At 43.6% G+C, this 15810-nt stretch overlaps 1 protein-coding gene across 4 annotated transcripts in view; it reads right to left on the minus strand.

Annotated features, from left to right (window-relative positions):
• B3GLCT (beta 3-glucosyltransferase) overlaps positions 1 to 15810 on the minus strand; it is a 410530-nt gene that overhangs the window by 147820 nt on the left and 246900 nt on the right. For 3 of the 4 annotated variants that reach the window (XM_088460251.1, XM_088460252.1, XM_088460253.1), the window contains exon 7: positions 6035 to 6171. The exons of the other annotated variant lie outside the window; for it this stretch is intronic. In XM_088460251.1, the coding sequence (XP_088316377.1) occupies positions 6035 to 6171 (137 nt within the window). The remainder of the gene's footprint in view (positions 1 to 6034; positions 6172 to 15810) is intronic. 4 annotated transcript variants of the gene reach the window in all.

Consider the following 15810-nt stretch of genomic DNA (forward strand, 5'->3'; position numbering starts at 1 on the left):
ACTACATAGCAAGGAAACCCCACAGAGGCAGCGCTGCTGCAGGAGTGCATACGAGACTACGTAGCAAGGAAACCCCACAGAGGCAGCGCTGCTGCAGGAGTGCATACGAGACTACATAGCAAGGAAACCCCACAGAGGCAGCGCTGCTGCAGGAGTGCATACGAGACTACATAGCAAGGAAACCCCACAGAGGCAGCGCTGCTGCAGGAGTGCATACGAGACTACATAGCAAGGAAATCCCACAGAGGCAGCGCTGCTGCAGGAGTGCATACGAGACTACGTAGCAAGGAAACCCCACAGAGGCAGCGCTGCTGCAGGAGTGCATACGAGACTACATAGCAAGGAAACCCCACAGAGGCAGCGCTGCTGCAGGAGTGCATACGAGACTACGTAGCAAGGAAACCCCACAGAGGCAGCGCTGCTGCAGGAGTATTAAATTGCAAGAACGGCCAGAATATCGATGGAATGTGCGTACACACTGCACTTTTGTTCCGATATGCTCCCGTCCAGTCGATGAATATTAAACAGCACATGAGATGCGAGCGACCGAGGACGAATGTTGCAGGGCGTTTTTAGCAGTTTGTCCGTCCGAAGCTCCAGCATCGGTACAGCGTACATACCTGTACAATCCAACGGGCGTTCTCTCGACGATTGTATAGGTGTTTACCCAGCTTTAGATACGTTTAGCCTAACACCACCTTTCTGTAGACTCACTGTACTCATATGCAGGTGTATGCGATGGTTTTAGCGGAGACAAAATTTAATTCAATAAGCCCTAGATTGCATCTCTTGAATATAAGTTCTGGATCCAAGTGTGTGCTTAAAAAGGTGCGAAAGAAAAATGCATTATACAACATACTATAGCAACTGTATAGATGAATATTTTCCTCTTCTAAACTCTAGAAGAAATACTGTAGCTGCTATTACATAAAAGTCGAGCAAGCGCAAAGTGACTTTTGTACTACTTGAAAACTTCAAAGAGCCTTGTTACTTAGTAATTGCAATGAGCCAGGTCAAGTCAAGTTAAGTCTCTAGTGTGTGCTGTGTCATAATATTTAAATTCATGAATCTTTTATTATAAAGATTATATGGGGCTATTTCTATCATATAGCAAAGAGCATATGAATTATTAGATAAAGGTCTTTTCAAATCCTTCAAAAGAATATTCAAAATTCTAAAGTGCATTTGTTTCTTATATGTCTTAAAACTTGACTTAAAACAAAGGGCATCAAATATATTGGATATATTAGCCTGTGTTTAGTTGTCTGAAAAATTGCATAACCAGCATATAATAGAGTTCCAGGGGGCTATGTAATATGTTCCGAGATTATATAACCACCTCAGACTTAACCATTTTTTCCAAATCCCCTCATACCCCAATAATAATGTCATTGTGGTCTGTTTCCGGAGCCCTTTATAGCAAGTCATTTACAGTACTCACTCCAACTGCAGCCCTACTTGATCTATTCTCCAGTTATCTGCAGGGTTAAAGCAGGTTTGCAAGACCCTACTAGGCAGATGTATAAAGTTGGCGTTCAACCAGTCTGCAGAGTTTTCACCAGATAGCTATAACAAGCTCAGGAGCAGCGTCTTAATAGATAACTTAACCAGCAAGCAGGGAAGAAACAGGCGACATCGGAACTGTAAGTCATTATAATGCCATCTTTGGATACAATTATGTGTTACTTGAGAAGTGACAAACAGCTTAGGTTTTCACCACTGGGTAAGTTGCCAGCACACGTTATTAGGGGTTGCAGGATAAATCACTGATTTCTCCACAGACTGCCTTTTAGTACCTGCGGAGAACAAGTAATACTGCTTGATACATAGACCCCTTTGTGCCTCATTTAGCATAGTTAGGAACAAATCCACATAATGGGACCGATTCTGAGACTGATGCAGCGGCGGCGTTGAACATAGCAGATGGATGTTTTCCGCGTGCGTCTCAGTTGCACAGCGCATGCTTCCCAATATTGTTCTTACAGAGGGTAACAGGGGGTGGCTACAAAGAGGCACAGAGACAGGGGCCTAACTACCATGGGTGCGGTTGCTAAGGAGCCCGCAGCGCCTACAGGGCCCGCCTTCCCCCTGCACCCACTTTTGGTGGAGTGAGTATTGGATAAAGGGATGGACGGGGCTACTAAGTCTGACAGGGGCACGCAGAGCTGATGATCCCTCCTTCAAACTGTTTCTTTGGGGTCTATTTACTAAGCCTTTGATGGAGATAAAGTATACGGAGATAAAGTACCAGCTAATCAGCTCCTAACTGCCATGTCAAAGGCTCTGTTTCAAAAATGACAGTTAGGTGTTGGTTGGCTGGTACTTTATCTTGGTCCACTTTATCTCCATCCAAGGTTTAGTAAATAGACACCTTAGTCACAGACACACTTCAGCCTGTTACTAGGAAGCAGTTTGCTGCAGGGGATCATCAGTGCTGCCCCCACATACCTACCCCATACCGCCACCCCTTTACCTCTCCTCTTTCTTGCCCCCCTCACTCGTCGGGAAAGGGGGTGTTGACATTTTGCTATGGGGCCCCCATAGGTCTAGCTACAGCCGTGCACAGACATGTTGCGCTCAGAGACCCTGGATATCTTAGGTTTACGGGAAGAAATCTGTATCCTTGGATATAACAGCCCAGGGTTTAGGAAGAAAACATTCTATTTATATATTGGCAAAACAAAGCTCCCGTTAAAAATTCAGCTGCAGCAGTATATGTGACATATCCAAACGGTATTTTATAACCATACTGTGTGTATAGACAATTCCTGCAAACCTAAAATAAAGCTCTAATATAACCATTAGTTTCCAAGTTATTTAACATGTTGGGCTCTAGGGGAAATAATAAAGTTTATGAGGAAAAAGAGAAATCTATTGGGTACATCAATTATGTACCAGACCACCTTCTGGTCTTAATGACGATGTAGAGACGGTTTCATTTTTTTAAGTACAGAGCTTGAAATGGATCATTATAGTAATACAATAGCGAGGGAAAGAAAGAACAAAACATATCGCAGAATACCAGAGGCTCTGAGACGCAGTTGACAATTAATTATGCTAATTACAATAACATCAGTAAACAGCAAAACAAGACACAATTAAACACACAAATGAATAATAAAAACAACCATATTAGAACATAAATAAGGCTCTCACTATAAATAATTACTATAGCGATAGCAATGCAACCCTACACACGATATTTACGTGACCAAACAGAAGTCCCTTTCAATATAAAGGTCTGCACCACTAGTATTAATGGGAGATTTTAATAAAATCCCTGGCCCTAAAATGTCTAATACTACCAACAAAGACAATGAATGGTCACATTTTGGTCCTTTCCACAGGGTTTAGAATAGATGACCTGAGCTGGCTTTGACTTATATGTTGTACAGAGAGTTAAACACCCTAGCACTAAAGAAACACTAAAGAACTAAAGAAACACTAAAGAACACATGTTCTGATGTCCATAACGCCTTATTCATCATGTAAGTGGTGATACTTTAGTTTTGAACTCGCTGCAAGTTAATTGTTAAATTCAGACCTATTCATCATTCCTTGATTACTAAAGTATCAATTCCAAAAAGCTGCTATTTCTGCGAAGACAACTTTTTGGAAATGTGATACTTTTGCCCCTCAGCAGGGCGATTGTCCCTGCTCTCTGCACTACCTGCAGGCACTCTTCAACCCAATGTCCCCGCACCTGCCAGCATCCTCTGCCTAATCTGCCCTCTTCTGCAGCAGTCTCCTCTCCTCCAGTGTCTCTCAATCTCCCCTCCCTCCTTCGGTGTCTCACATCCCCCTTCCTGCAGCCGGCTCCTCTGCTCGGGTGACTCCCCCCATCTTCCCCACTGCCGGTTCCTCTACTCCCGTGCCCGACCGCCCCACTACCCCGCTGCTGTCTCCTCTGTCTACCCCCTGCCCCTGTCTTCACGCCCCCCCCACCTTCAGCTGCCGCCTCCACTGCTCCAGTGTCTCCCCTCCTCTTCCGGCTCTTCTGCTCTGGTGTCCCATGCCCCCTCACCTCCCGCTGCTGCATATGTTCTCCGGCATCCCCTCTGCGGCTATTCTTCTGTGGTGCGTCTCGAGTCCTCCCCTCCAGCTGCCGAGCTACTGTGTGAAGATGCCAACTCCTAGCTCACCAACATTACCCGCTCTGCTGCTTCTTTCAAGCGGACGCAGGCAGCTCTTCTCTCCCTCCAAGAGGCAGCAGGTGCAGTGGAAAGAGCCTTTAGCCCTGGAAAGTGTCTCTCTCCTCGCCATCCTCTCACCGATGTCTACTACCTCGCTGAAGTGCATTGCCCTGGTGTCTCCCTCCCTGCCTCCTCTCTCCTGTATGTGCTCCCTCATCGCCGTCCCATACTATCGTGTTCCCGCTACAGCTGCTGGCGGACAGTACCGATGCACTCTTCCCACCTGTAGACTCTACTGACCGGTTGGCTGAGGTTAGGACGTGCTTTTGGAGGATTCGTCAGATGCAGGAAGGTAAGATACAGATGAGAGGGATATGAGTAGATCCCTCTGTTGCACAAGCTGCCGTGTGAAAGGCAGCTTGTGAACATATTCTGGAGCTGTATGCCATCTCCGGGTGGCATACAGTATCACTCACAAGTTAGGAAAAAAATGCTTTTTTGGAACTTGATGAATTACGTAATTTCTACGTCCCCATACTTTAGTATGCGGACTGTGGAAATGATCGGGGGAGAATTGTAACCAGGAGATATCAGTAATGATGAATGAGCCTATAACTTAATTTCTACAAAATTAGGTGCAAATTTAAATTTGCTTTTGTAGAAATTAAGTGATGATGAATAGGCCCCATAGATTTAATTATAAAAATGACTTGTTCTGGCTAAGGGGTCTATGTTCTAAGACTTGGAGAGATAAAGTGGACAGAGATAAACTAACAACCAATCAGCTCCTGTCACTTTTCAAACACAGCCTGTAAAGTGACAGTTAGAAACTGATTGGTTGGTACTCTTTTCATGGCTTAGGGGTCTGTGTGTCAAGTCTTGGGAAGAGCTAAATTGAACTGAGATAAAGTACCAACCAATCAGCTCCTGTCACTTTACAGGCTGTGTTTGAAAAATGAAAATTAGGAGCTGATTAGTTGGTGCTTTATCTCCCTCCAAGGCTTAGTACATAGACCCCTAAGAACCACTGCTGACATGTTAACATCCTGGAATCACAAGCTAGGAATCAGAAGAGGTTACTCTTGCCTCCTTTCACAGGGTAGATGTTATCAGCATTTTGAACATCTTACATGTTTCTGCCTTTTAGAGACCGCTCTTTTGAAAAGTGTTTGACCTAATACTATATGTTGACATTTGATTTACATATTATTGCAATTTTTGATATATAGTTCTTTCAGTTTCACTATATATTTTCATATTGGTTGATTTTGGCTATACATGTACTATTTTATTGTGGCTAGGAATTTTTCTACTGCTAACATATTGCAATTTGATATCTGCTATGGAATATTTTATTTATTAACACTAGTAAAAGTCAATTTATATTGTTTAATATTAGATGCTTGTTGTAAAAAAAAAAAAAAATCTGGTTGGCGCTGTGTCAATATTGCAGTAGTCTGTCTATAGTTACCTAGAATCTTGACCAGATTAAAGAAAATGTTGTGATTATTTTTATTGGAAGATGTTTTTAGTAAACATTTATGCCTTATCTAATCTTGTCTAATTATGCTGGCAACCTAACCTCATGATGAAAAACAAATAAAATAATTAGCTATACAAATATTACCACGATAAATGAAATACACATAAGATAAATACCCAACAAAATATATATAAAAAAAATATATCAAAAATATCGCAAATTAATACAAATTGTGTTATTCAAAGAAACAAATACATTTTATTTGGTCCATTAGGGGTCAGGTTATAAAAATTGTGAATCGATCTTGCTATAAATTATAACAGGATTTGACCCCAATTACCTATTCTTCTCTAAAATAATAATATTACATATAAGCATCAAACAATATACAATTTAAGGAAATATGTAAATATATTACCTTTTCACAAGTGGCATGCTAAGAGCCCAGCCAGCAGAAAAATCTGGGTACTTAAAAATGCAAGGGTTTTCCGCAAAGGCATAATGATGGATTATAGTAGAGTCTTCATCGCACAACGCTTTTCCAAGGAAATAGTTCTAAAATAAAATATATAAGAGTATAAAACTACATAACAAGAATACAAAAATGTATAAAGATATGGATTGCTGCTGCATTGTGCACATTTTATATAAAACTAGCTGGAGTACCCGGCGTTGCCTGGGATTTAAGGATGTTTGTTTACACATCATCCTCCAACAAACCTCTCCTTAGGCAGGCCTCACGAAAAGTGTGACAAACTTCCCAACCACAGTCCTAAGGTCTTTGAAGGAAGTAGGACCTGTAACGGTGTAAAGCAAACTTCGGAGATAGAAGTATTCAAAATTTGTCAGATGTACAGTGTAAACACGGCCAAGAGCTTCTGTTGCTCTGATACCAGGATGACCAGGGGATTATGCAAAGTTAGGAGCAAATTAAAAAAAAGAGCAAACAAGGAACAATTTGCTCCTGGAACCAAACATGTTGCAATGGATTGTAAAGAATATGCTATCAATAATTAAATAAAACATTATTAATTTGCATCACATGATATTCTCATAATCTAGTAAAGATGTATGGATGGGACCTCTTGTAGACTCTGTGGTGTTTAAACCAAGAATCACAAATTTGATTATGTTTGTCTTTACATCTATTTGTCTTTGTACTTTACCATGCAGATACTGAGTGATTTTTTTTTTCCATTGCAATTTTAAACTATATTCTAGTTTTAATTACAATCATGGGAGGGTAGGGATTATTTCCATTAGTTCACAATAATGTTCTTAGATGCTAAATAAAATGTGGGGTGAGATTGTTAGAGTTTCTGTGACCATGGATAAACACAACAACAGAACATAACCACAAGGGAACTCTAGTTTGCAATATATGTTCTACTACTTTCTGGATGGCTGACCAAAAGAGCTATTAGTTCATGTCCGCTAAATATGATGGAAATCACTAACATAAAAGATAAGATAAAACAACTAAACTTACTTTAACAGGTAAATATACCTCCTTGTATAAATGCTGTAAATATTCCTTGTCTAGTATTGATCCATGACTTCTCAGTCAGTGGATGGCACAAATCACATTCCTAATATACCGTATATACTCGAGTATAAGCCGAGTTTTTCAGCATATTTTTTTGTGCTGAAAAAGCACCCCCTCAGCTTATACTCGAGTCATGCCCGCATGGTACGCAGCTGAGTAGCGTACCATGCGGGCCGCGGTGCAGACTGTGTCTCTGTGACACAGCTGCACCGCGTGTGTAGCGCTGACTGGACGGAGTTCGGTCAGCACCACACACTGCCAAACACACAGCCGCCGGAGCCAGCAGCTGTGTGTTTGTTGTAATCAGCAGCCGATGAGAGTCTGTCAGACTCTCATCGGCTGCTGCTGCTCCCACTGCGGGAGCCATCTTCCGGCTCCCGCAGTGGGTGATGGGAGAGATGTCATGACGACGTCCCTCCCATAATGCAAAGCGGCCGGAGGAGCCGGTAGCAGCGTCGGGACCAGGAGCAGGGTTTAAGGTAAGTGTGTTTTTTTTATTTTTTATTATGTCTCTCTCTACTGGCGTGGGCTACTACTGGGGGCAGTACCAGGGGGGATTACTACTGGGGGGCACTACCAGGGGGGGATATTACTACTGGGGCACTACCAGGGGGGGGGTTACTACTGGGGGCATTACCAGGGGGAGATTACTACTGGGGGCACTACCAGAAGGGTGGATTACTACTGGGGGCACTACCAGTGGGAGATATTACTACTGGGGGCACTACCAGGGGGGATATTACTGGGGGCACTACCAGGGGGGTGGATTACTACTGGGGGCACTACCAATGGGAGATATTACTAGTGGGGCACTACCAGGGGGGGATTACTACTGGGGGCACTACCAGGGGGGTGGATTACTACTGGGGGCACTACCAGTGGGAGATATTACTACTGGGGGCACTACCAGTGGGAGATATTACTACTGGGGGCACTACCAGGGGGGATTACTACTGGGGGCAGTACCAGGGGGGGGTTACTACCAGTAGATGCTGCATTTCCCACCCTAGGCTTATACTTGAGTCAATAAGTTTTCCCAGTTTTTTGTGGTAAAATTAGGTACCTCGGCTTATATTCGGGTCGACTTATACTCGAGTATATACGGTACTTCATCAGTGGATCAAACTGAAGTAGGTTATAGAGAACAGTTACAGACTCCTCTCAAATTTGAGATTTAGTAATACATTAGACCTTAATAAATTAATGTCTAAACATCTTACCCCACGAGCTGGTTTGAAAGAGAGACCACTTGAAAATATTCAAAGAGTTTTATTTGGGAAATGTTGTACTTCTCAGATAATGGAGAGTAAAAAAGTACCAACCAATCAGCTACTGTCTGTCAGTTTACAGGCTGTGTTTGCAAAAATAACAGAATTTAATTGCGAACTTACAATTTAATTCTTTGATGAGGAGTGGGATAAGTTCCATAATGGATATTCTGCCTGATAATGGGGTTGTACCATTCTCTGTCCAGTGTAAATTTAAGGTTCCCAAGGAACACTTTTACAAATATTTACAGTTGCGCCACTGGATTCAAAGTCTCCTCCCTCTCAGCAAAACATTTGTCTCTGCCCGAATATGTTTTAAAGCACTTTCAGTCTTCTAACCATAAAGGGGGGCATCACTTGGTGGTACCAATCCCAGATAATAGATGGTAAATTAAGTAAATTAGCATGTCAATGGAAATGGGAAAAGAATCTTTCCAGGACTCTTGATGAGGGGGACTGGGATGTTATCTTTCGTACTTGTTTTAAAATGTCCCGTTGTATTAATCACTCAAAAAAGTTGATTCACAGCTATTTCACCCCAAAGAGACAACACAAGATATGGCCCTCTATCTCTAAATATTGTTAGAGGAACTGAGTTAATGTGGGAGGTATTTTTCATTTTTTGGTCAGAAGTAACGGGAGCAAATATACCAATGGACCCATTGGTTACTTTGTTCTAATTTTCCCTGGTATTATGACGGTGAGAGATAGATATGTTATGGTTCATGTCCTAATTGCCACAAAGACTGCTATTGTACAAGTTTGGAGATCCGATAAAATACCTAGTCTGGTCTCTATTGTAAACAAGGTCCAAAAGCATTGTGATTTTGAGACTCCGTATTGCAAATATTCCACTTCGGCATCGTCTCCTCACATGAAGTGGTTCCGGTGGACTGAGAATAGGGAAGAGCAGGGATGCTCCTCCTCTCATAACAGGTTTACTGATCTTAGGGCCTGATTCAGACCTGGTCACAAGGCTGCGTTTGCACGCAGCCTGCCGATGTTTGCAATCTGTGCATGCGTACAAAACGCAGTGCACAGATGCACCGCAAGCATGAGTGACAAGACGTGCCATTTGTGGGTGGTGACGGGTTGGTCTATGGTAACGGGGGTGTGGCCGTGCGCATGCGCGAGACCCGGCTAGCGACGGACGCTCCGTCGCTAGGGGTCTCGCAGCAGACGGGGCGAGCTGTCGATGGTGAGTGACAGCTCGCCCCGTTTGGGAGGTGGGCAGGGGACGTGCCTGCCCAAACGGAGGCATTCCCACTGACATCATTGCTGATGTCAGTGGGGAGCTTCCTGCTTTTTCAGAGCAGGAAGCTCCCTGGGGCTTACGAGTGCCCAGACCCAACCTTAGGGTCTGGTCATAAGCCCCGATGGTCGCAATGGTCTTGACCATCGTGACCATCACCCACAGCTTAGCGATCGACAATCACCCACAGCTTAGCGATCGACAAGGAGGCAGTCGTTCAGGATGCAAGCGGCTGCCCTCATTCAGTGCGACCGCTTGCAACTAACGACAGCCTCTGAATGAGGTCCAGAGTCCCTGAAAAGCTTGAAGGAAAATCCGGAATGTACCACACAGGGTCGTAACTACGGTGGTGCGGCCGGTACGGCCACACAGAGCGCACATGCCCTGTAGGCAGAACCGGCTGCACCTGCGATCATGGCCACTACCTGTCTTCTACCAGGTGCACCGCTACTAATACGCATTTCAGCAGGCAGCGCTGCAGCTGCCTGCCCCTGTGGTCCGCCCCCCTCCCCTTCTACTTTAGTGTCTTGAGGGAGAGACCCAATCCAGTCCCCACAGTGCCCTGCGCTGAGGAGCCTTTCCTCCAAGGCAAGCCTGCAACTGCTGAATAGAGACACTGCGGCTTCTCCCCCCTCCCCCAGCTTCCACAGAGATGCACTGAGGAGCTTTCTAAAACTGGAAAGAGTGCTGTATTTAGGAGAGAGAGTTGTGTGTCATAATGTGTAAGGGAACCAGTATGCAATGCCGTCAGTCAGGATGCCTCCTGTCAATATACCGACAGCGGCATCCCGATGGTTGGTATCCAGTATACCCTCCCCCCTTCTCTCCCTAACCCTCCCTTCATGTGGTCTAACCCTAACCCTCCCCAACCCGCACCCAAACCCTCCCCGTTAGTGCCAATGGCGCAAGTTCATCCCAGATGCCCGGAGGCAAGTTTATAATTCCCCCCCACCTCCCCGCCATCACAGCTGCTGACACTAATGTAACAATTTGCATGCAGACAAGCTATAGATAGATGGCAGCAGCTGATGGTCTGACATTGAGCTCTCAACTAGTGTATGGTCAACTAGTGTATCTCAGGTGCCAGGAATGGGTACCATGTATTGGGCGGGTGTGATGGTTCACTCTGGGTACATAATGTAGTTACAGCCCTAAATGGGGTGAATATGTTGTGGACAATGGAGGAGCTGCCCCTTCAGAGCTAGAGCCCGGCGGAAGGCAACTCCATTGTCTCCCATAGTTCTGCCCCTGGTTAGTGCCTAAATCTTTCCCTTCACCCTTAGTGCCTAAACCTAACACCCCCAGTGGTGCCTAAACCTAACCCCCCACCTAGGGGTGTCCAACCCTAACCTCCCCCTCAAAAAAAAAAAACTAATGCTAACCCCATTATGCTACCTAAACCTAACACTCCCCCCCCCGCCCACGGCTAACAGCTAAGACGACCCCGGCTTACCTTGTTCGGGCTGGCGCCTTGTTTGTATTTCGGCGTCAGGATTAAGATAGGCGTCAGTATTTCGATGCCTATCTTAAGTCCCATGTCGAAGAAGGGGGGGATTTGCACTGTGTGGCATAATGTGTAAGGGGGGAGGGGATTTGCACTGTGTGGCATAATGTGAAAGGGGGAGGGGATTTGCACTGTGTGGCATAATGTGTAAGGGGAGAGGGGATTTGCACTGTGTGGCATAATGTGTAAGGGGGGAGGGGATTTGCACTGTGTGGTATAATGTGTAAGGGGGTAGGGGATTTGCACTGTGTGGCATAATGTGTAAGAAGAATTACTACTGTGGGCATATTTTGTAAGGGGGGGGATTTGTACAGTGTGGCATAATGTGTAAGGGGCATTAATACTGTGTGGTGTAATCTGTAAGGGGCACTTCTACTGTGTGGTCATAATGTGTAAGGGGCATTACTACTATGTAGCGTAACGTGTATAAGGGATACTACTATGTAGTGCAATGTGAATAAGGGGCACGACTGTGTCTCGTAATGTGAAATGGGGGTACTATAGTGTGGCCACGTCCTTTCCCTACGAGAACACGCCCTTTTTTTTGGGTGCGCACCTGCGATGCACGCTGTCCCTGTTTACAATATGGGGGGCACCAATCCTATTTCTGGCACAGGGCATCAAAATGTCTAGTTACGGCTCTGGTACCACATAGGAAGCAAGTAGGATAGATAAGCATTAAGCCAATAACCCTTAGTGCAAAATGTCCAAGTTGAATCTTCTCCAGTGACGTCACGAGGGGGGGGTTGCACCCTGGTGTTACCCGCCGATGGGTGACACCAAAGTGCTGACGACTCCTCATTGTCAGGAGCCTGGTGCTGCACTGTAGCATTATGTGCAGTACTCCTGACACAGTAAGGGAAACGGCACTGCACGCAGAGTGGTCCCCGGGGGCAGTCCGCATCTCCAAGACCCCTGGCAGAGCCGGCCCTAGACATAGGCATTATAAGCAAATGTCTAGGGCAACTGAAATGCCTAGGGGCATTCCAGGGCTCTGCCGCTACCCTTACGCCTACCGATGACTCCGCCCTCCGGGCTGCTGCGATCGGAGTCCAGCAGAGGCATTGCTTCAGCACTGAGACCCCGCCCATTGCTGTCAGTCACACACGGAAGCCAGCCGCAGTGTGTGTTTGTGAGGCTGGTTCTGTGTTAACGCCCGCCTCCTGTGTCTACTGTATGTGCCGGGTGTCCATCCCCCGTCTGGAGCCCTGCAGCTGTGTGCCGCCGCCACCCGCCCACCAATGTGTGCTGGCTGCACGTCCTCCCTCGGGTGGACTCTGCTACAGGACCTCTGCAGCTCGCTGCCGCTACCCGCCCATCACTGTGTGCCAGCTGCCCGTCCCTCGTCAGGAGGACTCTTCCACAGGAGCCCTGCAGTGTGCCACCACGATATGCCCAGCAATGTGTGCCATCTGCCCGTCCCCACGCTGCGGAGACCTGGTCAGAATGTAAGATACACTGTCATGTGTAAATGGATGTGTATATACATATATACACACAGTATAATACACACACACACACACACACACACACACACACACAGAATCTACAGGTCCAGGTGCCTTTATTGGTATACTTCCTATAGACACACCATCAAAAATAAGTGTGTTTCCTTGATTCAGATCTGCATTCTATAACAGTATTGTGGTTTGGATCCCTGAAAATCAACGTTTATTTGCCTGAGGCGTTATACTCATGTGTAAAGACCAACCCTGAAGAAACTCTTATTAGGGCGAAACGAGTCGGGTATTAATTGGGCATGTTTGGGTCCCCACAGATGTGGATCAGAGAACTTTAAGGTGGGGGAACACCTCTCATTATACCCACAAACATTGCTATGCCCTATTATAATAATATATTACCATGTTATTATTGAATTATATCTTTTAAAAGTTTTTTATCAAGAAAGATTTTATTGTCAATAAAAACATTCATGTATATATGAAATATTGATTTATTCTTTGGGTGTTTTTTTCCCTTGGTGCAAGGGTTTATTTGTAGTAAAAGTTTATCCATTTGGATGACCCCCTTCAAGTAAAAGGACATAACATGAAATATATGGTCTTAAAGAAGACAACGAGATCTGTGGGTCATCACTATACCTCAGTTCATCAATATATTAAATCATTAAAAGGACATATCAATATTGAACATTATTTAGAGACTTTAAATCATTATCAGCGAGCCCTCTTATTTGTTTATTTATGGTGTCATACTTAATCCTTGTAACAGGGGATTTTTGAGGGGAGCAGCTTGTGGACTAGTTGGTTTCTGTGTCAATATATTCTTACCTTTATTCTTTGAAGCGCAAGCTGAAGGCATTTTATATATATATATATATATATATATATATATATATATATAGCATTCAGTCCGGCACTCTGGATAACTTTACTGGTAATCTTGAGGCTGCCCTCCTAAGTAAGGAGTAATAAACAAATTCCTATACCGAGCTGAACAGCCCCCTCAGGAAAAAAAACAAGCGGCACATATTGTCACAAATCACATAGGTGCTGTTGACGTTTCAAGACCCATTTGTTTTTTCATCAGGACATGTCACTGAGGAGTGCCGCCTGTTTTTTCCTTAGGGGCTGTTCAGCTCGGTATGGGAAGTTGTTAGGGGGCACCAGTTAAAATTTTGCCTAGGGCACCACATGGGCTAGGGCCGGCTCTGACCCCTGGAGTGAGTAAAACAGGGGGTTTGGGCCACAAGGCCACACAACCTGCCTGCGAGGCCACACCCCCTTTTTGCCGGCGCACTACAACCCTCCCCGCACCTGGTGTCATTGCGGGAGGGCTGGCACTGATCTTCTCTCTGTCTTTTGGCTTAACGGGGCCAGAATAATTGCTGGGGAACAAACACTAGCTTCATATGATTCAAAATGTATCAGCATGCTTTGTGGGGCAAACCATTATAAAATGTGAATCATATGGGTGGTACAATAAAACTATGTGTATATTATCATTAAAATATCAATATTTGAGGTTTGAATATCCAAATATATTTTAAAAATAGATTTCTGCTATTGATTTAAATTTCATTTGGCACGTGTGCGGGATATCTTGATAAAGTCCTTGGTAGAATGGGAATCTTAATCACCACCATCCTTCTGGATTACGACATCAATTGCTGCTTCCATGCATGCAGAGATGATTTTATATTTTCGAACAGGGAAGAGAAATGATCCTTGTGTTGTACATTATAATGGCCTGTGCTATAAATACCCAAATATTAATTTTCCTGGATGACCAATTACAGACACTAGGACGCGAGCGGTTAATAGCACCAGTTTTGGTGCAATTCTTATTATAACCCAATACCAATGCATCCAAATTGTTAAAGAAAGGAATATAATTTTCTTTATATAACTAATAAAAGCATTTGTGTGAAGTGAATTTAAGATATTAAAATAACCTTGCAATGTTTATAAGTGATAAAATATTGCTAGACAATAAGAACATATATATCTGAACTAGGAAAGGTAAGTCTTAAATTAATAAAAGCTTGATATAGAAAATGCAACATTATTGATATATATTTTTTACTTAAAAAATGGCAGAATGCCAAGAAGTCGTGTGTTACATGAAAACTTTATTTATATGCCTTACATAACTTGTTATAAGGACCGAGAAGGCGAGTCGTGGATGACTATGCAAAAAGACACTGGCCACCTTGCTGTAAAATAGATTGCGGGCTCAAGATATTAACATCCATCTGACTCAATGTCTGATATCGTGTAGAGAGGGCAAACCAAGTTGGCACGGACACTATTATTTTCATGACGAAGGAACGATTTCTCAAATTCAAGAGGATTTTGACCTGTGGACATTGAGGACATTTGCATATAGGCAATAGAAATTGAGAGATGTCACTTTTAGGGGCATATGTATCAATGCTTGATGTGAGATAAAATTGTGAGATATATATCACCAACCAATCAGCTCCTATCATTTTTTAAAACAGAGCCTGCAAAATATAAGTTAGAAGCTGATTGGTTGGTCATATATATCTCACATCAAGCTTTGATACATATGCCCCATAAAGTCTAAAAAGCCTAGATTGTAGATACTGATTAAGTGTTGTCACTATTACTCATGAATATTGTAATGAGCTATGATATATATGAAGCTGTTGAAATAAGATAACTTAGAGCTTTCAAATTGAAGCTACAGTAAAGGCATGCTGGAGATTGAGGTTGGCTGACATCAATATTGCTGACTTGTAACACCCTGCTGAAATAATTATTTAAAGAAGAATTTTATCTTTGCATTGGTCTGGACACTACAAGTTATTTAATTGCCTTAATAAAATAAATTTGGTAATGGAGATGTATGAGGGAAGAACATGGTGAATAAAACATTGTAAGCAAATAATGATATTCCTTCCACCTCTATCCTTTTAATGTCTAATTTTAATTTCATTAATTGCATTGCATGGTTAGTGTGAGCAGAAGAGGCAATTATGGGAAATCGTGTCTGCTGTTTGTCTTGTCATATTTTATTAATATACTAATAAAAGGAGAGCAGAAGATAACATTCCATTAATGCTAACTTTAGTTGAGGGATTTTAATATAAGGCTTTTATTAATGTCAAGAGATTGCCCCCAAACCAAATATTTTTCAA

The sequence above is a fragment of the Taudactylus pleione genome, unplaced genomic scaffold (genome assembly GCF_031769625.1).
Source record: "Taudactylus pleione unplaced genomic scaffold, aTauple2 ptg000043l, whole genome shotgun sequence".
NCBI classification, from domain to species: Eukaryota; Metazoa; Chordata; class Amphibia; order Anura; family Myobatrachidae; genus Taudactylus; species Taudactylus pleione.